The sequence below is a fragment of the Halichoerus grypus genome, chromosome 1 (genome assembly GCF_964656455.1).
Source record: "Halichoerus grypus chromosome 1, mHalGry1.hap1.1, whole genome shotgun sequence".
NCBI classification, from domain to species: domain Eukaryota; kingdom Metazoa; phylum Chordata; class Mammalia; order Carnivora; family Phocidae; genus Halichoerus; species Halichoerus grypus.
The window spans coordinates 74,209,621-74,233,432 of record NC_135712.1 but is presented as its reverse complement, the minus strand read 5'-3'; the positions used below and the strand labels follow the sequence as shown (position 1 = coordinate 74,233,432).

The following is a 23,812-nucleotide window of genomic DNA, read 5'->3' as shown; positions in this document are numbered from 1 at the left end:
CCTATATCCCCTCTCTCTCTAAAAAAGAAAGAAAGAAAGAAACCATAGGCAAACACACCTTTGCAAAGTAATGCTATGTCCTCAGTGGTTACATTCAGTTCTGGTGCCTTTTCATAGTTCCATATAGAGAGAACTTTTCCCATCCAATGAAATAGAAGAATGGAAGTTGAAACAGTAATGCTTATTCCTCATTGCCCTAGTTATAGAAAGAAATTTGAGAGGAAATATCCAGCGATCTGCCATGAAAACTCAATAAGCAGAAAGCTTCTGTCTCCGAATCCCAGGTAAATTCTAATCTATTTGGACCTGAATAAAATTACAGATAATCTCTCTTCCCTCTAGTCTTTAGAGTTCAGTATTTAGCTTCCTAATAGAAGTTCATAAAAATTTTAAGTGATATTTATAGTGATGCAAAATATCTTAGATAACCTAATGAAGAGATGACACACGCATATCTACTCTTTAATCTGTTCACTTGTTCTCTACTTCTCTCTTGTTCTATAGGACTGGACAGGTGTAGCAGTTGTCAGATGCCTACATAATATCCATTTCCCCCTTAATATTATCAGAATCCTGTTTTGATAGTTATGACAATGTCTATAGCTCAAAATTTAAAAACAATCTAGACATTTCCCTACATTCATTGCATCTAGGGGCGACCATGTGACACTGTTCTATACTCATTACTGGACATCGTTTATGGTCATTACTGAAATTTCTGGGAAAGTATGCTTTCCTGATAAATACACAATCTTTCTCTGTGCCCCTTTTCCACTGCCCAGAATGTACATGTGTTAGCTGGAGTTATAGAACTCACCTTGTACCATGAGGAAAAGGCCAAATACATTTATGTACTTCTTGAACCAGTCCATTAACCAACACCCGTAACTGTCAATCTCCAGGCTTGTGATTATGTGAGAAAATTTAAAACTTTGTTATGGATATCTCTTTTACTCACAGCCAAACTCAAAACCTAGGTGATACAGGCAAATGAACTTAAGAAATCTTTCACTAAGACTTGGCCTTGGAAGTAAAATCAGAAGAGGGAATTTTCTAATTTTTCAGTGAGATTTTGTGCGTACACTGATATCTCAGATGACCCACTGAGTCATATGTAGGATCATGTGTAAGGTGATTGCATAACTATTGCCCAAATCCTAATCCAGGACTCTCCTGAGGGTCAAACAGATACTCTCAATAACTACACTAAGACATCATGCATAAACTGGAACTCTCCTGGATGAACCAGGGCATATGGTTACCCTGTGGGAGACTTACGTTCTCAATGGCCTCAAAATAAAGTTCTTTCCTTCCAGTTAGAGGTGGCTGAAATATGTCACTTTTGACATATACATTTCCATGCAGCTAAACCACTTCTCCAATTTAACTACTAGATTTTAAAATTTTGTGGTATAGAAACAAACTTTAGGTGTACCATAAATGCAGTAGGCTGTAGGATTGAAATTGTTTCTCCCATTCAAATCTCAATTAAAAATCAACTGATTTTTCCCTTTACATTTAGCACTCATTTCTTTTGCTTTTCCCCTTCCCTAAAGTATATGAAAGTCCTGGCCTATAGACTGAATTTATGTAATATATTTTCCTCCAAGTGAGTTAAATAAAGAGATATTTAGAAGAAGGAAAGCCCCTCAGATTAAAAAACTGGCTCAAGCTGGGGGTGGAAGGTGGAGAATGGGGAAAAAAATTGATCTGATGATTTTTTTTATTACAAACCAAGAAACATTAACTTATGAAATTACAATTCTCACATTAGTTTTGGAGAGGGAAAAGCAAGGGAAGGCAGAACTAATAATGACAGGAAATCTCTTCTGGGCATCAAGCTGGCCCAGAAAGCCATAGTAAAGTCATAAACCTTCAGAAGGAGGCCACTAGGTAATTTCTCAGTAAGAATGATGTGGAGAACATGGAGCTTTCACACAGAGTCTGACTACTCTGAAAATTGGTTCATCTATCAGTTTATCTGGTTAAAAATTAAATATATAACCCAAACTGGTTAACACAAGAAGGTTAATTACTGGGCATAAAATTGCAAATATCACAGGTAGGGCTGGCTTCAGGTGTGTCTTCCTGTGCAGCTTCAAAGGAGTGAACAAGACCTGGCTTCTCCATCTTTTCACCTAGGCACCTGGTCCTTTGAATATTGGAATCATTCTAATCCAGGATTTCTCTTGTGCTTTTAAGATGGTTGCAGTCCTTTTATCCTCAGTTCTAAATCCAGTTTAAAAAAAAAAAAAAAGGCAACTCTCCTTCAACATATAAAGTCAAGTCTTGGGTTTGAAGCTAATTGGCTTTAATTACAGGAGAAATACTCTAAGCTAAGCTTCCATGGCCAGAGTGGCTAAAGAAAGTACATTAGGTAAAACAGGAATCGCCACTGAAACTAAGAGTAGAATTAATACTACATGAATATCATGGACTGATGTTAAGGATCTGATTGAGGATACACTGAGTATATACTTCTACTACTACTACTACTATTACTACTACTACTACCTCTACTACTACTACTACTAGCTAACACTGAGCGTTCACTGTGTACCATGCGCAGTGCTAGGGTTTTACATGCATCCTTTCATTTCATCCCTGCTATAATCCTATATAGCATGCATTTTCATTATTATCCCCATTTTACATATAAGGAAACTGAGCCTAGAAGTTTAAGAAATTTCTCCAATGATATAAAAGAAAGTAAGTTACAGAACTATGATTCAAACCCAGTTTTATTTCTAAAGTTTGCATTCTTAAATACTACTTAAAACTGCCTTATTCACTAATGACTAAAGAAATGCAATCAAAAAATTTTGGATATATTACTACATATTGGCCTAATGGCAAGGCAGAAAGGAAAAAATATAAAATTTAGTATCATTCCCAAATGATTCAACTAAAGATCTTCATTAATGCTGCTCTTAGAAGCTTAATCCTACTTTTATTTTTCAATGAAGAATGTTAGTAGATATACATATGTTAATTTTTATAATTAAGGCTAGCCCTGGAGCTAAAGTATTAATATTTTCCAGAAGTTATAAACTCTTAGGATAAAATCAACACCAATTAATACTGAAAACATAATAAGTTAAAAATGAATGCTTACCATTATTCAATCCTTACTGAAAGTAAAACTAATGATCTATTGATTCTTTCTAAAGAAAGGCAACCTAATTCCAACAACCAATCATGTCACATTTGCAAGCAACAACTGCCAGATTCTTGGGCTGGGCAGGTTTCATATTTTCTTTTTCTTTCTTTCTTTCCTCTTTCTTCCTTTCTTTCTTTTGTTGTTGGAAAGGATACCCCAGTTCACTTAATTAATATATATGAGGGTAAAAAAAAATAGGCAAGATAAATAAATTTTTTCTAGGTGCTACAGCCAAAAATTAACCTAAGATGAAAAAGAAATGTTATGAAATTAAAGGAAATCACATGTATATGGAAGAAAAAAATGTAAATGGCTTAAACTGAGTATTTAACAAACTAATTGCTAAACAAGCCTTTGTGATTTGGCCTTTGACTTCTCTCTGTCTAAGTGCCATTAACCAAAACTCTATGATTCATTTGGCATTAATGGCTAAGGTATTCCTACTTTCTCTCTCTTTCTCTCTCTCTCCTTAAATATTCAGCACTTTTCAGAGAAACTACCTGCCCCAAAAAATAGTTCTGCATACACCTCAGATTTCAGAACATTCCATGAGGACATCAGTTGATGAGGAAACTCAAATTCTAGAGTGGGTAATTATTTTGTACCTCTATTCTACATATGTTTGGTTAAAAAATCTGCCATTTCTTTTCAACATAAAATGGAAATCTTCCACTGAAAGATGAACTGCAATGACCAGGTTGCTTCCCAGAAGATGTTCTGGCCAGTCTTAGCTCCCTCTTTTTTATAAGCAGTATTTGGTACAGAAAGGAAAACACGACAACGTTACCTCTTAAAACTACAATACAATATGGACCTCAATGCAGAGAAGCATGAACAATGACTCCTCTAGCAAACTTGCCATGTTTCAAAGCCTTTTCAAAGTTGAACCAGTTAACTGAACTAGAAAGTGTGTAGAGACACAATCAGCACAATTATTACAAAAACCAGTAAGACCAGATGCCCAATAAATTATTTTCAGAATTAAACTGCATGAAATGTATCCATCAACAAGATTTTAATAGATACCTTTATACGGTAATTGCAGTCTTTAGTGCTATAGGATATATTAATCTATATTAGATCTGATCACTAACGTCAAGGAGCTTGCATCTGGTAAGATAAGTAGGGCACAGAAACCAGTAATTCTAACTAAAAGAAGAAAGGGAATATACAGATAAATGTCCTATCAAGGTCCAAAATATGGAAGTTATTTTTGCAGAAATTTTATTTTGCAGAAATTGAGAGAAGTTTTATTGGGTCTTCAGAAATGGGAAATTTTGGACATCTATGATAGTGAGAAGCAAAAGAAATTAAAGAAGTAAAATAAAAAGGTATTTTCTCCTATTGTCACCTTGTGGGCATAAACTCATCCTCCCCTGATAGCTTTCAATGTTGGTCCTCTTCTTTTCTTCTCCCTCAAAGACCTCTCCCATGTTTCTCAATAACTCTTGACTTAGTTTTTCAATATAAAGTCAGTGCCTTATCACAATCTTGACATCATCTGCTCCCACTGAAACACCAAATTTAGGCACGTAATTCTAAATGGTGCAAAAGGACATGAGGCAATTAAGAAATATCTCTTTCATTCTTGTTGTTATTATTGCTGTTGACACCTATAAATAAACAAGGTGATAGGTTGCCCTGGTTTTAATATAATTATGCTTTTGACATTATGTTGTAACAGTACAGAGTGACACATCCTTAATTGCAATAGCAAATAAGATAAACAATGTTGGTTTAAAAAATGAACACTGAACTAGGATTTCCTTTTCTTGACCTACCTCACCTCTACTGAGTGCCGTCATTTTAGTCACATAAGCTCTGCTTCCCAGGTATATCTTTTGTCCTTCGATAGCAGTATCATAGTTATTGTAAGGCTCAGATGAGACTATTTATATGAAAGCTCAGTTAAAAATTGAGAAAGCATTCTACAGTGGGAAGATCTATTATATATAAGGCCAAGGGGCAGTGTGGTATCATCAAAATCTCATAATTTCTGGAGTTCAGACCTAGATAATAGTTTGGGTTCTATTACTCACCAGGATGGACTTAAGTCAACAAGCTTCCTAAGCCTCAGCTTTTTATCTACATTTAATGGTCCATTCCTGTCCTTCCTCACAGAGTTGCTGGGCAAATTACATATAAATCTTAAAGCCCTTTAGAAACAACAAAAACTAAATAAACTATATTATTTGTACCAGCACAGCCCTTAATACCACTGCTATGACTATCACTGGTAGAGTTACTCTCATAACAGCTTATAATACTACTTTGTATTAAAACAAAGACTGACTTAAAGGAGTCATTTTATCATTGATTTAGCTTCAAATATAATTGACATGGATTAAGGCAGTGTTAAACAATAAGAATTTGTATGTAATTTGACCTTAATCCCTCAATTGAAAAAAAACTCAATAGTTCATAAGCTAAATAATTCTAATTTTAGAGATAACTGATACAAGGCCAAACATTATCAATATAATTGTTTTAAGTTTATAAAGTAAGTAAACAATGATTGTAACCAGAAAAGCAAACCTTTTTAAAACATTTTAATCATTATCAATCACTGAAATGTCAGGGATATGTGTGCTAAAAGCATCAAACTATTCATTAAAAAAGCCCCAATACTGGAGTGTCTGGGTGGTACACTGGGTTGACTGTCTGACTCTTGGTTTTGGTTCAGGTCGTGATCTCAGGGTCCTGAGATCGAGCTCTGCATCGGGCTGCAAGCTCAGCATGGAGTCTGCTTGAGATTCTTTCTCCCTCTCCCTTTGCTCCTGACCCCTGCTCTCAATCTCTCTCTCTCTATAAAAATAAATAAATACATATTTTAAAAAAGGACCCAATACTTTCAGCCTAGTTACAAGTCTTCGACATGTTTAAAGCTATTCAAATTGCATTATTTTTAAGTGCATAATTTTCCTAAATTCAAATGTCAAGGCTCCCAAGTTGTCCAAAGCACTGAATTATGTTTTCACTTCCCAAATGATGATGTACCAGATGTTACTCTCATAACTTTCTTGTCTTTCATCATTTCCTTCTTCCAAGTTGGAGAAAGAAAATAGATATAGGCAGAAGGGAAGTATCTTGTCTGCTCTAACAAATATCATAGACTGTGTTGCTTAAACAACAGACGTTTATTTCACGTAGTTCCAGAGGCTGGGAAGTCCAAGATCAAGGTGCCATCAGATTTGGTTCTTGCTGAGGGCTCTTTTCCTGGCTTGTAGATAACTATCATCTCATTGTATGTTTACATGACATCTACTATGTGTGCTCACAGAGAGAAAAAGTTCCAGTTTCTTATCCTCTTTCTCTAAGGATATGCTATTCCCATTATGAGGGCTCCACCCTTATGACATCATCTAAACCCAATTACCTCCCAAAGGCCTCACCTCCTAATACCATCACACTGAGGATTAGAGCTTTAACATATGCATTTTGGGAGGACATGTTTTGTTTATAACAGGGTGTGACTGGAGGCTGAGTCAGAGTAATATATTAATAAAATATGGCGTTCACTTCAATTAGACAGTGTGTATACATGTAAAGAACTCAACCTCGTCCCAAAAGATGTGTAGCATTTGTCCTTGGCCTCCAGAAATTGATATTTGTTTGCCTGAGGGCCTTAGGTTAGCCAGAGAGAAACAATGTTTTAGGGTTAGCACTTTGGGTCATGCAACATATCAGTCTACCAGGAGCCTGAGTTCAGCCACATGGGCAATCATTCAATCAATCCTATATAATGGAGTCTCAATAAAAACTCTTAACACCAAAGCTCAGGTGAGTTTCCTGACTGGGTGTATTTGACATGCACTGTCACCTATTGATACCAGAAGAGTAACACATTCTGATTCTATAGGAAGAAAACAATAGAAACTCTGCATTTGGTACTTTTGGTGTCTCCTATACTCTGCCCATATACTTCTTCCCTTGGCTTCCTTGTATGCTTTCCCTATAATAAACAATAACCACAAGTATAATACTTATAACAGCTTTCAGTGAGTTCTGTAAGTCCTTCTAATAAATTATCAAGCCAAAGAGTGGTGTTGGGAACCACCCTTGACCTGAACTTAACAGTTGGTGTTAGAAATGAAGGTGGTCTTGAAGACTGTGCTCTCTAACATTGTACTGGCCCAGACTTCTTGCAACAAGTAATTACGATAATAAGTGAAAACTCTAGGAAGAGAAGGATCTTTCTATTTTACCCACTTTCATATGCTCACTATATAGTATAATGTCTAGTATGTGGTAGAATTCCAATAAATATATATTGACTAAATTTTAGGTTTATTGAGGCTGACTTTGAGGGCAAAGGAGCATTTGTGCTGTGGACTGTAAGATCACCAATGTAATCATAGTTAACTGTTCACCTGCTGTATATAATCTGCTCCATCTATACTTGGGATAGGCAATTCTTTAAAATTCAACAAGTTCATTGAAAGCCTTCCTTTATCAGAGAATGTACTTAATGTTGTGATTGGGGGAAATACGTGGCCCAGGTAGCAAAGATGGATATGATAAAATTCCTTCCCACTAGAAAAACAGACACTAAGTCCTGTGATACTAAAGCAGAAGTAGTATCTAATTCTCACTGATATGGATAATGGAAAGAGTTCACTTACCAGTAAGATTTTGAATTGAACTACAAGGAAGGTTAAGAATTACATAGGTACAGAACAAAAATAAAAAAGTCAAATATAACAGCATCATCAATATAACTATGGTAGTATTACTTTCATCCTTTATATATTTTATTACACATATGATGACTCTATAATAATAATCTAAAATATTTCATCACCAATTTTTAACCTCCAGTTTGAAAATAATCTGACTTTAGAATTTTATATCAAACAACTCTTATCTGTAATCGTTTTATGTATACAAGGTTCAGTTCAAACTAATAAAAACATAAAAAGATACCAATCTTAGAGTAAATTTATAGAGGATAGTAGAAAGACAAGATTCAGACTATACCTTCTCTGTATATGATGAAAAGATGCAACCCTCCCCACTCCCACACAAATGCCTTTAAGCATTCTGATAATTTGACAAAATTTAGGTTGTTTTACAAGCATTTTCAAAATCTTGTAAACCTCAAAGAGAATGAAACATCAAACAATATTAAAATTCAAGTCAGTTAAAACTGGTTAAATAGCAAAAATTTTAAAATTAAGGGCACTATCTGAATAAGGTAAAATTTGTCGGAAAATCTGTCTCAACAGATTGTGACACAGCAGTGTTTCCTGAACTACTAAAGAAGGTGTTTCAGGAACAGAAGTTTCTAGCATTTGTGAGCTTATTTTGTGTGAGAAAGTGATGTCTTCTAGAACTTTTATTTACTCTACTTTACAAAAAAAAAGTATCATTTAATGCCATTAAAATTATTTTGGGCTTCCTTTCAAAACGGCACAATAAATGTAAACTTAATCAAGGGGGCAAAGTATTATACACTGAAAACTATGAAACATTTCTGAAAGAAATTAAGGAAAAAACAAATAAATGGAAAGACATCTGTGTTTATGGACTGAAAGATTTAATATTGCCAAAGTATCCATACAACCCAAAACAACCTTCAGATTCAAAGTAATCCCTATAAATCCCAGTGGCATTTATCTTCAGAAATGGGAAAAAAAATCCTAAAATCCACACGGCATCTTACAGGATTCTGAGTAGTCAAAACGATTTTGATTTTTAAAAAAATGTTGGAGGACTCACACCTCCTGATTTTAAAACATCTTACAAACCTACAATAATCAAAAAGTGTTGTACTAGCATAAAGACAGACATATATATGAATGAAACAAAACAGAGAACTCAGAAATAAACTCTCACAAATATGGTCTAGTGATCTTTGACAAGGGTGCCAAGACTATACAATGGGGAAAGGATAGTCTCTTCGACATATGCTGTTGGAAAAACTGGGTATCTGTATGCAAAAAAAATAAATACATAAAATTGGACCCTTACCTTACACTATATAGAAAAATTACCTCAAAATGGATTAAAAACATAAATGTAATACCTAAAATTGTAAAATTCCTAGATGAGGGGCACCTGGGTGGCTCAGTTGTTAAGCATCTGCCTTCGGCTCAGATCATGATCCTAGGGTCCTGGGATTGAGCCCCGCATCAGGCTCCCTGCTCCACGGGAAGCCTGCTTCTCCCTCTCCCCCTCCCCCTGCTTGTGTCCCTTCTCTCGCTGTGTCTTGCTCTGACAAATAAATAAATAAAATCTTTAAAAAAATAAAATAAAATAAAATTCCTAGATGAAAACATTGCAGAAAAGCTTCATGACATTGAATTTGGCAATGATTTATTGGATATGAAACCAAATTCACAGGCAATAAATGTAAAAATAGACAAGTGGGGTTACATCAAAATTTCTGCACAGCAAAGAAAACAATCAACAAAGTGAAAAAGTAACCTACAGAATAGGGAAAAATATTTGTCAACCATATATCTGATAAGGAGTTCAAATTCACATATAAAGAACACTTACAACTTAACAGCCATAAAACACATTTAAAAATGGGCAAAGGACTTAAATAGACATTTCTCCAAAGACATACAAATGGCCAACATGTACATGAAAAGTGGTTAACATCACTAAGCCAAGGGAAATGCAAGTCAAAACTACAATGAGATATCACCTTGTATCTGTTAGTATGACCACTAACAGAAAGGAAGGAAGGAAGGAAAGAAGGAAGGAAGGAAGAGAAAGGGAGGTAAGGAGGAAGGAAATAACAAATGTTGGTAAGGATATGGAAAAACTGAAACCTTTGTACACTGCTGTTGGGAATACAAAATATTGCAGCTGCTATGGGAAACAATATGGAGGTTTCTCAAAAAATTAAAAAGAAGGAAATTTTTTCAGATGCTACAACATGGATGAACCTTGAAGACATTACTCTAAGTGAAATAAGCCAATCACAAAAAGATAAATACTACATGATCCCACATATATGAGGTATCTAAAGCAGTCAGACTCAGAAACTGAAAGTAGAATGGTGTTTGCCAGAAGGTGAGGGGAGGGGAGAAAGGAGAATTGTTTTGGGGACAGAATTTCAGTTTTGCAAGACAAAAAATTTCTAGAGATCTGTTGCACAACAATGTGCATATAGTTAATGCTATTGTAATGTAACACTTAAAAATGATTACGATGGTAAATTTTATGTGTTTACTATAACTTAAAGACAGAAAGGAAAAAAGGCATGAGTTTAGACTATGTTGCACCCACTCTGCTCCAAACAGATAGCAATGATGAATAAAATTAAAAAATGTAAAATCTAAATGACATAGCCAGGTTTAAAGCAAGCTAAGCGTCCCTCTGAAATGGAAACAAGCATCCCTGTGGAATGGAAATGAAGGACTGACTAGGTTGGAGCTACAAGCTCCATATCCTGACATTGGTGGTGTGCCCCAGAGTTCCACTCTGGTCAAGTCAATGGGAATAAATCCCTCTATGCAGGATGGGGACCAGAGCCAGCCTACCTGCTTATACCAGTGGCTGGGATAGTTTTCCTTCTCCACCTGTAAAAAGGCTAAAATGGAAATGCTGATACTACTTTAGACAAAATCTAGTGAGAGACACAGCCTCACAATGAGAGGAACTAGACCTAGCCCAGGCCCCCTTCTCCAACCCATGTTACCCTAGGATAGGAGCCTTGAAATGACTCTAACATCTTATGCTAAACTAGGGCCACTGGAGGCTAGATAGCAGCTGCAGCAGCAACAACAACAACAACAAACTAGAAAGTGAGGGCAGACCTTGGAGGAAGAAGATCATGAGGTGGGGCAGGGGAGGGGAGAGAAATATTCCTGCAGACCAAAATTCCAAACACATGGAGAACTAATTTTAAATTCTAAGATAATTTCAACCTAATTCTAAAAATGATAGCCAAAAAAATCAATGATTAAAACATGAATTCATTATCAAAGAAATTAAACTTTCTTTTTAAAAGAAAACTTCAAGCCTAATATACACCAAAAACACTTCAAGAAAGCCTATGTTAACAGCCTGCTTTAAACTCACCACAGGGTCCCTGGCTGCGCTGGTACTCTCCTGCTGAGGCATGCCACACAGAGGGACTCAGTACTGCCGGAGTGATGGAGCCTTGATGCTCTCTTCTCTTTCAGGTTTGCCTCCCCTAGTATCAGCCTTCTCTAGTCTTATAACAAAATCTTCAGGCCTGTGCCCACCATTTAAAATTAAACAGAATAGAGACTCCAGAAATGGACCTTCAACTCTATGGTCAACTAACCTTTGACAAATCAGGAAAAAAATACCCAATGAAAAAAAGACAGTCTCTTCAATAAGTGGTGCTGGGAAAATTGGACAGCTACATACAGAAGAATCAAACTGTACCATTCTCTTACACCATACACAAAGATAAACTCAAAATGGATGAAAGACCTCAATGTGAGACAGGAATCCATCAAAATCCTAGAGGAGAACATAGGTAGTAACCTCTTCGACATCGGCCACAGGGACTTCTTTCAAGACACATCTCCAAAGGCAAGAGAAACAAAAGAAAAATGAACCTTTGGGACTTCATCAAGATAAAAAGCTTTTGCACAGCAAAGAAAACAGTCAACAAAACTAAGAGGAAACCCATGGAATGAGAGAAAATATTTGCAAATGACATTATTGATAAAGGGCTGGTATCCAAGACCTGTAAAGAACTTATCAAACTCAACACCCAAAAAATAATCCAGTCAAAAAATGGGCAGAAGACATGAACAGACGCTTCTCTAAAGAAGACATATAAATGGCTAACAGACACATGAAAAAATGTTCATCATCATTAGCCATCAGGGAAATACAAATCAAAACCACAATGAGATACCACCTTATACCAGTTAGAATGGCAAAAATTAACAAGACAGGAAACAAGTATTGGCGAGGATGTGGAGAAAGGAGAACTCTCTTACACTGTTGGTGGGAATGCAAGCTGGTACAGCCACTCTGGAAAACAGTATGGAAGTTCTTCAAGATGTTAAAAATAGAGCTACCCTATGACCCAGCAATTGCACTACTAGGTATTTACCCCAAAGATACAGACGTAGTGAAAAGAAGGGGCACATGCACCCCAATGTTCATAGCAGCAATGTCCACAATAGCCAAACTGTGGAAGGAGCTGAAATGCCCTTCAACAGATGAATGGATCAAGAAGGTGTGGTACATATATACAATGGAATATTACTCAGCCATCAGAAAAGATGAATACCCACCATTTGCATTGACATGAATGGAACTAGAAGGGATTATGCTAAGTGAAATAAGTCAAGCAGAGAAAGACAACTATTACATGGTTTCACTCATATGTGAGAACATAAAGAATAGCACAGAGGACCATAGGGTAAGGGAGGGAAAACTGAAGGGGGACAATTCAGAGAGGGAGATGAATCATGAGAGACTATGGACTCCGGGAAACAAACTGAGAGTTTCAGAGGGGAGGGGGCTGGGGGGATGGGGTAGCCGGGTGATGGGTATTAAGGAGGGCACGTGTTGTGATGAGCACTGGGTGTTACATGTAACTAATGTATCATTGAACACTACATCAAAAACTAATGATGTACTATACAGCGGCTAACTGAACATAATAAAAAAACATAAAAAAATAAAATAAATAAAATAAATAAAAAAATAAAATTAAACACCAGCACTCACTCCAATTAGTTCTATCCAGAAAGAGGGTGATTTGAAAGTAAGAATCCCTGATGATCTATGTCAGCCATGCTATACTTATAATCAAAGGGAAATTGTTCCCAGTCGCCTCTACCATAAGCAGGAAAAAATTATGATTCTTGGTATGGGGCAAGTTTGATTTAAGAGAAGGGGAAAACTGAATATCTGGGTACCCCAAACAGGTAACTCAACAGGTAATTATTGGCTTTCTAAGGCATTAACTCCTTTACAAAAAAAGCACCCACAGTAAAATTATCTAGTCAAGAATTTCTTAAATTCTCTCCTATGGGCTCAAGCCTCCTGTGACTTAACCCTAGTTCTGAGCAAGAATAATAAAAAGTATGAATCTCTGGACATGCTTCAGAGTAGGAAGTTCACCTATCTCATACTGAATACCCAGGTTCCTCTCAGGAACTTTGAGATTGCACCCAACAAGGGTGCCCCTCCCCACCATTGCCCCCTACACACACACACACACACACACACACACACACACACACACACACACACACTCCTATACAACTGTCCTCTGCCTGCAATACTGTTGTCAGACTTTCTGTGTTTTTCTTCTTCCCAAACCTTTGGAAATGAACTCTGGTTCAAAGAGCTGAACTCATCATTTTTGTATAATTGCTAGTTTTAGCTCTTTACTTGATGACTGATTAAATCCTTAAGTCAATATTATCCTACGATCATCTCCATGTTTTAGTTTGTATTATAGTCAAAACTTTTTTTTAAGATTTTATTTAATTATTTATTTGAGATTGAGAGAGAGAAAGAGCATGGGGAGGAGGAGGGGCAGAGGGAGAAGCAGACTCCCTGCTGAGCAAGGAGCCTGACATGGATGTGGGGCTTGATCCCATTACCCTGAGATCATGACCTGAGCTGAAGGCAGACACTTAATGACTGAGTCACCCAGGCGCCCCAAAACTTTTTTTAAAGCTTAATTAATTGGAATTACTCAAAACAACAACCTTTTTGTTTTGCTTATTTTAATTCTTACATTTAAAATATAGACTCACAATAAGTGGACATTAAGAACTGTTAGAATTATGGCACATTAAGAATGAAAGCTCACTTTTGTTTTAACCAAAAATGTATTTATCTGTGTTATAGTGAATAGAACAATTAAAAAAAATGTGCATATACACATCTAGTATATGAATGCAAATGCATATCTGAATATGCTCAGGAATAAAAGAGTAACTTAAAAATCCTAATATGAATGACAGATATATCACTAAAAAGCAAGCATAATATAGCAGAGATTCATTTAACTGAATATGAAAAGAGTTTAATAGAAGTTATTTAGTATTTAATTTAGAATCTCATAGGCATAAGTGAACTTCCTGAATAACTATGCTGTTTACTGAGATCATAGAAAGTAAGGGTGGAAATCTTTAACCATGATTTTCAAGGATATCTCTTTGTGAACTACAAATAGGCACATTCCCTCATGAGAGAAAAGAAATTATGAGTTATCATAATACTTGATACATGAGATTCAGTGCAGCCACACTCTCCCAATGCATAAATTATTATCTTGAGAGTCAGACAGGCATCAGATGACAGTTTACTACTTTAAAATGTCAGTGCTTATAATGTAGCCACTGGAGCTACCTAATTTTGTCAGCTTAAGGTTGAAAAGAGATGTTAAACAACATGGTGTCCAACACACTGTGCTATGGGTCCAGAAATTAAGCCAAAGAGGGGAGCTAACTTGCCCAAAGAGAAATAGTAACTGAAATGTAAATAAAACTCAAATATCCAGCCCCTAATTCAGAGCTCATTCCATAAATTCACCTTGTCTTTGAAGTGACCAGTTATGACAGGAATCTGATGTATTAGGTACTAAACAGATTTATTAAATACAAACAAAACACAACCTATTCCAAAAGTTTTTTCTCCACAAGACAGAAAAGACTCCCAGACAAACTGAAGAATTTAACTTCTTAAACCATCCTATGTGCTTAAAGGAGAAGTAACAGGAGAAAGGAAAAACCTTTTACCCCTTGAATTAAGCAGAAAGGTAAAATTCGAAAGACTGACATATCCTCTAGAAGTAGAAGCCAGATGAAGAGAATTTATATTGCATAGCAAGTAACTAACTCTTTCTCAAGAGGGCATGATCCCTCACATTGTAAATTGTAAAAATCTTAATGAAATCCTGACATATTGGGTCGGAAATTCTAAAATGACTTCAACTTCTAATTTTCTTCCCTAAAATAATGGTTACTTCACTAGCTCTCAATGCCAGGTTATGTGTGCACACAAGCGCATGCGCACACATACACGCATGCTTTACGAGGTACTTACCGAGCTGTAGAGATAGCCTTCACCATTCATGGCCACATAGAGGCTGGCCTTCACCCCTTGGATAGCCACCACACGCAGGCCCACAGGAATTAGATTGAAGAGGGCTAGAGAGGAAAAGAGAAAACAGAGAGGAAAGAATCAGTGACCTTTTGAATAAATCATCCTGCTTCTTAAGATGACTATTTTGAGAATTAAAAACTACGAATTGAAATTAGTAGGGAGAGAGAGGGAGACTGAGGAGAGGAGGAGAGCTGACTTCTTGTCTCTGCACTACCTTTAATTACCTATGTGACCCCAGGTAAATCACATAAACTCATCTGCAGTAAAGAGGTTACATTCCATTAGAAGGTCTCTATGGTCCCCACAGTTTCGTTTCACAAAATGAGCACATACTCAGTGTAATAAGATTTTTTCAAACAAATAAATAATTTGAACCAAAACATTCTCAACAGTAGAAAATGTAATTGCAGACATAAGTAATAATAAAATATGATCTTTATTCAACAGTCTCACACAATTCACAGCGCTCACCCTGTACCTCTGAAACAAATAATACATTATATGTTAAAAAAAAAAAAAAGAAGAAGAAGAATCTAGCAGGAAGGGAAGAATGAAGGGGGGGAAATCGGAGGGGGAGAAGAACCATGAGAGACGATGGACTCTGAAAAACAAACTGAGGGTTCTAGAGGGGAGGGGGGTGGGAGGATGGGTTAGCCTGGTGATGGGTATTGAGGAGGGCACGTTCTGCATGGAGCACTGGGTGTTATGCACAAACAATGAATCATGGAACACTATATCTAAAACTAATGATGTAATGTATGGGGATTAACATAACAATAAAAAAATTAAAAAAAAAAAGAAGAAGAAGATAGCAGGAAGGGAAAAATGAAGGGGGGGAAATTGGAGGGGGAGACGAACGATGAGAGACTATGGACTCTGAGAAACAAACTGAGGGTTCTAGAGTGGAGGGGGTTGAGGGGAGGGGTTAGCCCAGGGATGGGTATTAAAGAGGGCACGTACTGAATGGAGCACTGGTTGTTACATGCAAACAATGAATCATGGAACACTACATCAAAAACTAATGATGTAATGTATGGTGATTAACATAACATAATAAAAAAAAAGAAAAAAATATATGATCTTTATAAGTTATGCCAGAGTGTCTTGTTTTCAGATTTTTCCCTGTGGTCCTAAATATTGTCTTGAATACAGAAGATAAAGATAAAAATCACTGGCTCATTCTTAGCTACATTGGTGGAATGAGAGCATTTCTTTTAATAGTTTAATTCTTTTACATGTAAATGTAGATATATAAATAGACAGATCAATAACTGATAGCTTAAGCTCTAATGGATATATTTTATATCTCAGAATACACACACACACACACACATACACACACGTATGTATACAGACATGCACAAAACCACTAAAACCATTAAAAGTTAACTTGTTAAAATTAATTCAATATCATAAGATGAAATGGGAACCTGCTTGTAGTCTTTAAATATTTGGGTTGTCCATCACTGAAAATATTCAACAGTCTACATGTCTACTTGGAGAAGGTACTCAAATACCAAAGAGAAAAACAAGAAGATAATAATCTTCCAACAATATATTTTTATGAATTATATCTCCCTAGCATTACTCTAGTTACTGTTGCGATTATAAAATGAGCATAAGCATAAAACATTGCCCCTTCCCTGAAAGAATTCGCATTACATAAGGGAAGAAAGTAATCATATAGGCTCTGTAGATGACAACATGGCTACGGACTAAATATCTCACAGCTGCATGCATAAGAGCATATATCTGTAGTTCACTTTAACATCCTGGTTTAGTTAGAGGTTCTTATCCCTCTTTTCTACTGATAAAATGTCCATCAGTTCTGGTCATCTTCTTAGTTTTGAATGTAAAATGTATGAAAATCCACCCAAGGGCTACCTGGAATGACTGATTATTCCCGGCTTCTCTCAACTTGGGATGGTAAGCTAACCAACACACACACACACACACACACACACACACACACAGTATTTGGCAGTCAAATGTTCAGCTGATAGTTGTAGAGGATCAAGCCTGAGACCACAGGTTTACTCTAGCAGGTTTTAATTTCTAGATGTGCTTGACACTGGACCAGTCTCTCTGCCTCCTTGAACCTGTTTCCTCATTTGTCATGAAAGTTGAGACTAGATCTTATGAGATGCTCAAGATTATTAGCTAGCTCAATTTGAATCTGAACTGGTTTTGTTGTTCCTATGTTCTTACCACTGTCCTTGTGCTACTGAAATAACTTAAGAAGTATAAGACCTTAAAGTCTAGTTAGGGAGAGAAAGCTAAGACATATGGAATAATCTGATACAGTGTATAATTTATTTCTATAATTAAATATAATATATGCATTCTATATATATTCTCTATGTTACAGAAGTTCAGGAAAATGGAAGATCTGTGTGGCCTGAAATATTCAGGAAATGTCTCACATGGAAGATGGGACCCAGGTTGACACTTAAAGAAAGGGCAGAATTTGGGTAAGCCAAGTACAGAAAAACATTTCGGTGGGACAGGACTTCAGGTGGTTCTGGAGGATAACGGATGTGTACAGAAAGGGACTGGTAAATTGAATTTGATTCATACTAGGGAGAAATGGGAATGAACACTATATAGATAAAGTAGGGATAAATGTCTGAATGTCTGTCACTCTAATCTTAGAGATCTAAACTTTGCCAAATGGAAAACAAGACGCGTGACGCACAAAGATTCAAGCAGCAACAGATTACAAAAAAAGTGTGAGATTTGCAGACAACATAGTTTCTAAACTCACCACTCAGAAGCTACCTGGCTCACAGTCATTCATTTAACCTCTGCTTTAATTTTCCTATCTGTAAAATGAACATAATCATCCTTACTGCATAGTGTTTACAGAAGAATCAAATGCATTATCATATGCTTGAAAGTGTCTCATAAACAGAGAGGTGTTGCCTTGATATTAGAGCTCTTTGTCATTAATCTATGATTCTCTTGCTTCTCAAATAAGGTTACCATAAGGTCTGATCTAACAACTGACATTGTCTCACTAATATCCATTGCGTTTATATTCAGAAGATCACTTAATTATTTTTGTGCAATACTTAATTTTCAAAGTGCTGTTCAATTCATCATTGTATTTGACCCTCAACCACCAACACTATGGAATATTTAGGACAGAATGATTATCCTAATTTTTAAAAGGACAAACAGGTTCAGAGAGGTAACCCAAGTGAAACTGCACATGAACAAAGGTTTTCTGGCTTTCTCATGTAGTTATCTGCCTAAAATATCGTGTGTCCTCCTTCTTCCTTTTTAAGTTTAATTTCCTCTAATATCCATTCTTGTCTTTTCACAAAGTCAGACTACTTAGCTACGTTTCTCTACACATCACGCAGCTGACTGTGGTTATGGATTCAGTAATGGCCAATGAGATGTTGGCAGAAAGGTCTCTGTACACTTGAAGACTCTTTCCTTAAAGACAGCTTCTAGGTTTCCTTTACCCTCTTCTCAACCCTCTGCCTTATGGCTGCTTGGACTGGGATGGGGGGTGGGGTGGCGGCTGGATCATCTGAGATCATGAAAACAAGGGCTACCCCCGAGGGAGTGGTGACAGGTGAGCTGGAAGGAGTTGGGTCTCAGAGGACGGCTGTGGGGCCATGGCAGCAGGCCAGCATTCAATTACCTAGGTCTGGATTTTATGTGAGGAAAATAAGGCCTTGTTATTTTAGTCTGTGTAATGCAGAACCAACCCTAATCCTTACTGACAGAGATTGCTAAAGAAAGCAGAGTTAATATGTAAGGGACCAACTAAATGTACGGTGCTTCTACATGGTAAATAAATGCTACTGGAAAGTATCAAGTTCAATGAAAATTCTTATGAGAAAGAACAATGAAATTCAAAATTGTTCAAAACATCTTTCCAACCTAAAGATTTCCCAGGACAAATGCTAAGAACACTGGTCCATTTATCTGAAACTGTCATAACAAAGCAACTCTAAAGCCGTTCATACCTGAGGAGAGCGCGAAAATTACTAAAGCCAGGCAGGGACAAAAGCAAGAAGCTGTGAAAGTCATCAATGAACCGGAAAGTGATAATGGCTTTTAGATGGTATGCTTTGGGAGATTTAGCAAGTCCATAAAAAAAAAAAAATCAGTAAACATTTTGGAATGGAACTTTTTAGTGGTACAAGTTAAAACTACTCTTTCTGGGAGGGTCCGCATCTGCCTCTTAAAATCTTGAAAAGTGGCAAATGATGTACCCTTATCTATTGTTCATCTTCATTGTAGCACACAGGCTCTAGCTCACAGGAGTCCTTTGCTATGCACAAGAATTCCTCCCACATCCCCAGTCTTCTTCTCCATCCTCGAAGCCGCAGGCCTTACTCGAAGTAAGTGGGCCACGCCATTGTTCAAGCCCCTTGCCTCTCATCATGCCATTCCCCTGCTTACAACCTCCAGGTACTACACAAAGTCTCTACCCTGACCCTCAGCACCCTTTGCAATCTGGCTTAAAATAGCATCTGGAAGTTGATCACCTGCTACATATTCCAGTCACCATAACCAGCTTTATAGAATTTCCCCATTTCCTAAGTTTGCCCATGATCTTTAGTGAGGCTAAAGTTTCTTTTCTTTTGTTCTCTCTTTTTGAAAAACCTGTCTTCACTACTCAACCGCACCATGAGTTTTACCCAAACTCTTCTGAGATGGCTGTTTCCTTTTCCATGATTGTGTAATTCATTGGTATATATCTATAATAGCATTTGGAACATGGTATTATAGTCATTTATTTTCACATTTGTCTCCATCCCTAAAACAAAAGACTTCTGAGGGTAGGTCTCTGTAATTTCTACCTCAGTCACATGTACATATCTTACATTCAATAAATGTTATTGATCATAAGAGTCATGAAAAGACATTTCCAGAATTTGTGGTTTTCTTATTGGAATAAAAATGCTTTTTTTTTTTAAGATAAAAAAGAAACTAAAAACGTAAAACATCTCAGCCTGATAGTAAAAATTACATATACGCACAGCATACATTTCTGCTACATGATACTATTCCTTCTAATATATTTATTTATGGCTTCTAATAATTTGATCTCCCTCTTCCTACTTTTTAACCCCATATTTTTGCTTACTTTATTCTCTCTGCTTGGAATGCTCTTCTCCCCATATCTTCATACTGAAACCCCTGCCATGCTTGAAATGACACACCAAATACCAAGCTCTTTCTCTCACTCCTAAACTGCCCTTGTCCTGAATCTAGACTATTTTCACCACAATTTATAATTTTCTTCCTTAAAAAAAAAAAGTTTCTGCCCTAGCCACAGCTAGATTGTAAGCTCTCCAAACAAATAACACATCTAAACAACACTTGTATAATATGGAGAAAAGGAGAGAGTGGGAGAGGAAGAAAAAAAAGAGAGAGAAACAGAGACAAAGAGAGAGACTGAGAAAATAAACAGAGTAGTATATATTCTATTTATATTCAGGATCCCAGTAAACATTTGCTGACGACTACCATCATAAGCCAAAGAGAGTCCAAGCATCAAATCTGATATTCAGGCATTTTCTCAATCATGTCCTTTCCAAAAGGAATATCTTTCTAAACATTTATGTAAATCTAACTCTTATATTTTGAAAAGTGAAATAATGGAGTTGGTATTCTTGGAATCCATACAAAACTCAATCACCAAACCACATGGAAAAATGGTATAAAAAGGGCAATGAGGGGAAAGGATAGTTTCTTCAACAAATGGTTCTAGAAAAACTGGATATTGACATCCAAAAGAATGAAATGGGACCCCTATTTTATACTATACACAAAAATAACTCAAAATAGATTAAAAATCCAAACATAAAACCTGAACCTATAAAACTCCTAGAAGAAAATATAGGGGAAAAATTTGTTGACATTGGTCTTGGCAGTGATTTCTTGCATGTAACACCAGAAGTGTGGGCAACAAAAGCAAAAGTAGACAAGTGGGACTATCAAACTAAAAAGCTTCTGCAAAGCAAAGGAAACAATCAACTGAGTTAAAAGGTAACCTGCAAAATGGGTATAAACTGTATAACTGATAAGGTGTTAATATCTTACATGGATAAGTAACTTCTACAACTCAATAGCAAAAACCCAAATAACCCAATTAAAAAATGGGCGAAAGACTTGAATAGACACATCTCCAAAGACAATGTACAAACGACCAATAGGTACATGAAGAATGTTTAACATCATTAATCACCAGAGAATGCAAATTAAAACCATGGTGAGACACCACCTCATACCTGTTCAAGTGGCCACTATTACATAAATAAATAAATAAATAGTGTTGACAAGGAACTTTGTGCACTACTGATGGCAATGTACAATGGTGCAGCCAATATAGAAAATAGTATGGAGAATCCTCAAAATTTAAATACAGAGCCACCACATGATTTAGCAATCCTACTCCTGGGATATATGGAAAAAGTTGAAATCAGGATCTCAAGAACTTACATGATCATTGCAGCATTATTCACAATAGTCAAGATATACAAACAACTTAAATGTCCATGGATGGATAAGTGAAGACAGACAATGTGGCATATACATATAATGGAATATTATTCAGCATTCTAAAAAAAGAATATCTTGTCATATGTGATAACATGGATGAATCAGGACACTGTGCTAAGTGAAATAAGCTAGTCCTAGCATTACTCTACTGCATTATTCCACTTACATGATGTATCTAACATAATTAAACTCATGAGAGCAGAGAATAGAATGATGGTTGCCAGGAGCTACAGGAAGAGGCCAATGGGTAGCTGTTATTCAAAGGATGTAAAGTTTCAGTTATGCAAGATGCCTAAGTTCTAGCGATCTGCTGTACAACATGCTGCCTATAGTTAACAATACTAAATTGTGCACTTAAAAAAATATGTCAAGAGTGTAGATCTCATGTTAAGTGTTCCCACAAAAAAAAAAAAAAAAAAAGGAAAAGCAAAGGGACACAAAGAAAATTTTGGAATTGATGGGTATGTTTATTACCTTGATTGTAGTGATGGTTTCATGAGTGTATGCATATATCAAAACTCAACAAGGGGCGCCTGGGTGGCTCAGTTGGTTAAGCGACTGCCTTCGGCTCAGGGCATGATCCTGGAGTCCCTGGATCGAGTCCCGCATCAGGCTCCCTGCTCGGCAGGGAGTCTGCTTCTCCCTCTGACCCTCCCCCCTCTCATGTGCTCTCTCTCATTCTCTCTCTCAAATAAAAAAAAAAAAAAAAAAATTCAACAAATTGTATATATCAAATATGTACAAGTTTTTTTTGTATGTCAAATATACCTCAAGAGAGAAGTTTTTTTTTAAGTAATAAAGGAAAATGGTAAAAAAAAAGATCTAGTAGATGAATTGCATTGATACACTCAGTTCTCTACTTTTTCTTCAATTTACATGCTTTGCCATATAAATATGCAATGCTCTAGAACGATATTCTGTCCTATCCCTTGACACGGGGCTCAACCATGTGACTTGCTACGGCCAAGAGGATGTTAGCAAATGCAAGGAAAGTCTGAAAAAGAGCTCATTTATTCCCATTTGTTCATTTCTCCTCTGCCACTGCATTAAGAAGAACATGCACAGACTAACCCACTGGTGCCAGGAAGAGGATGTAAGACACTTAGGGCAAAATAAAGTGGTTTCAGTAATCCAGCCAAGGCAATTCTAGATTAACTGACAGATAGCTGACCCCCAGATATGTAATTGAGACAAGATCAACAGAGCTACCTGGCCAACCACCCCAGTCACATGAGACATAACACTGCTGTTGCATGCAGTGGAGTCTATGTGATTGCTGGATACACAGCATTACTGTAATAATGTATAAATGACTAGCAAAAGTTATTTCCTGGGGGAAGTAGGTGATGGATTTGAAATGCCCTGATACCATACAACCCAAAATTCTCATATTTGATAATAACCCTCAACATGTAATACATGATATTACCAATGATGAGCTGTGAAGCTAAAATAAACTTTTATAAATTAAAGTTATAAAGGATAATTTTTGACTAATTATGCCACAGGAAAGACTGAATTATTTTTTTCAGGAAATAATTACAAGATTGTTGCCATATGAAAAGATGTTCAAAGATTATACATATAAATAATGGAAAATAAATGTATAGACTTAAATCCATCAAGTAATTAAAATATTTTATTTCCCTAGATTCTACCATCATTGTGATAACTTTCAGCTTTTTAAAATTTAATCTTTTGTGATTTATTTTCTCACCCTACTCACTTTTGTGCCTAATTTTCATTTCATCATGCTATATTTGTTTTTTCTGAGGGAATGCCTAAAATTGTGTAAGTTTTAGGACCTACAAAATTTCAGTCAGTCTCAGTTTGAAATTTAAGTGGCAGGAGAGAATTAAAGAAAAGTAACACATGAGGTAGGAAAAATGAAAAAGATTATATTCGTGGAATGCCTACTTTTTTTTCAGGCATCATGCTAGGCATTCTGACATGTAAAATGTCACTTTTAAAATAAGTATCTCACTACTTGGCTTTATTTCAGGGTATAAAAAGTCTTAACTTCTTTTTTGGGTACCAAGTGAATAAAGAAGGGAATGAAAA

General features: G+C 36.3%; 1 protein-coding gene across 2 annotated transcripts in view; it reads right to left on the bottom strand.

The window, feature by feature from the left end:
- Positions 1–23,812, bottom strand: part of FGF12 (fibroblast growth factor 12) — a 375,338-nt gene that overhangs the window by 171,188 nt on the left and 180,338 nt on the right. For both annotated transcript variants that reach the window (XM_036109237.2, XM_036109236.2), the window contains exon 3: positions 15,167–15,270. In XM_036109237.2, coding sequence (XP_035965130.1) covers positions 15,167–15,270 — 104 coding nt within the window. The remainder of the gene's footprint in view (positions 1–15,166; positions 15,271–23,812) is intronic.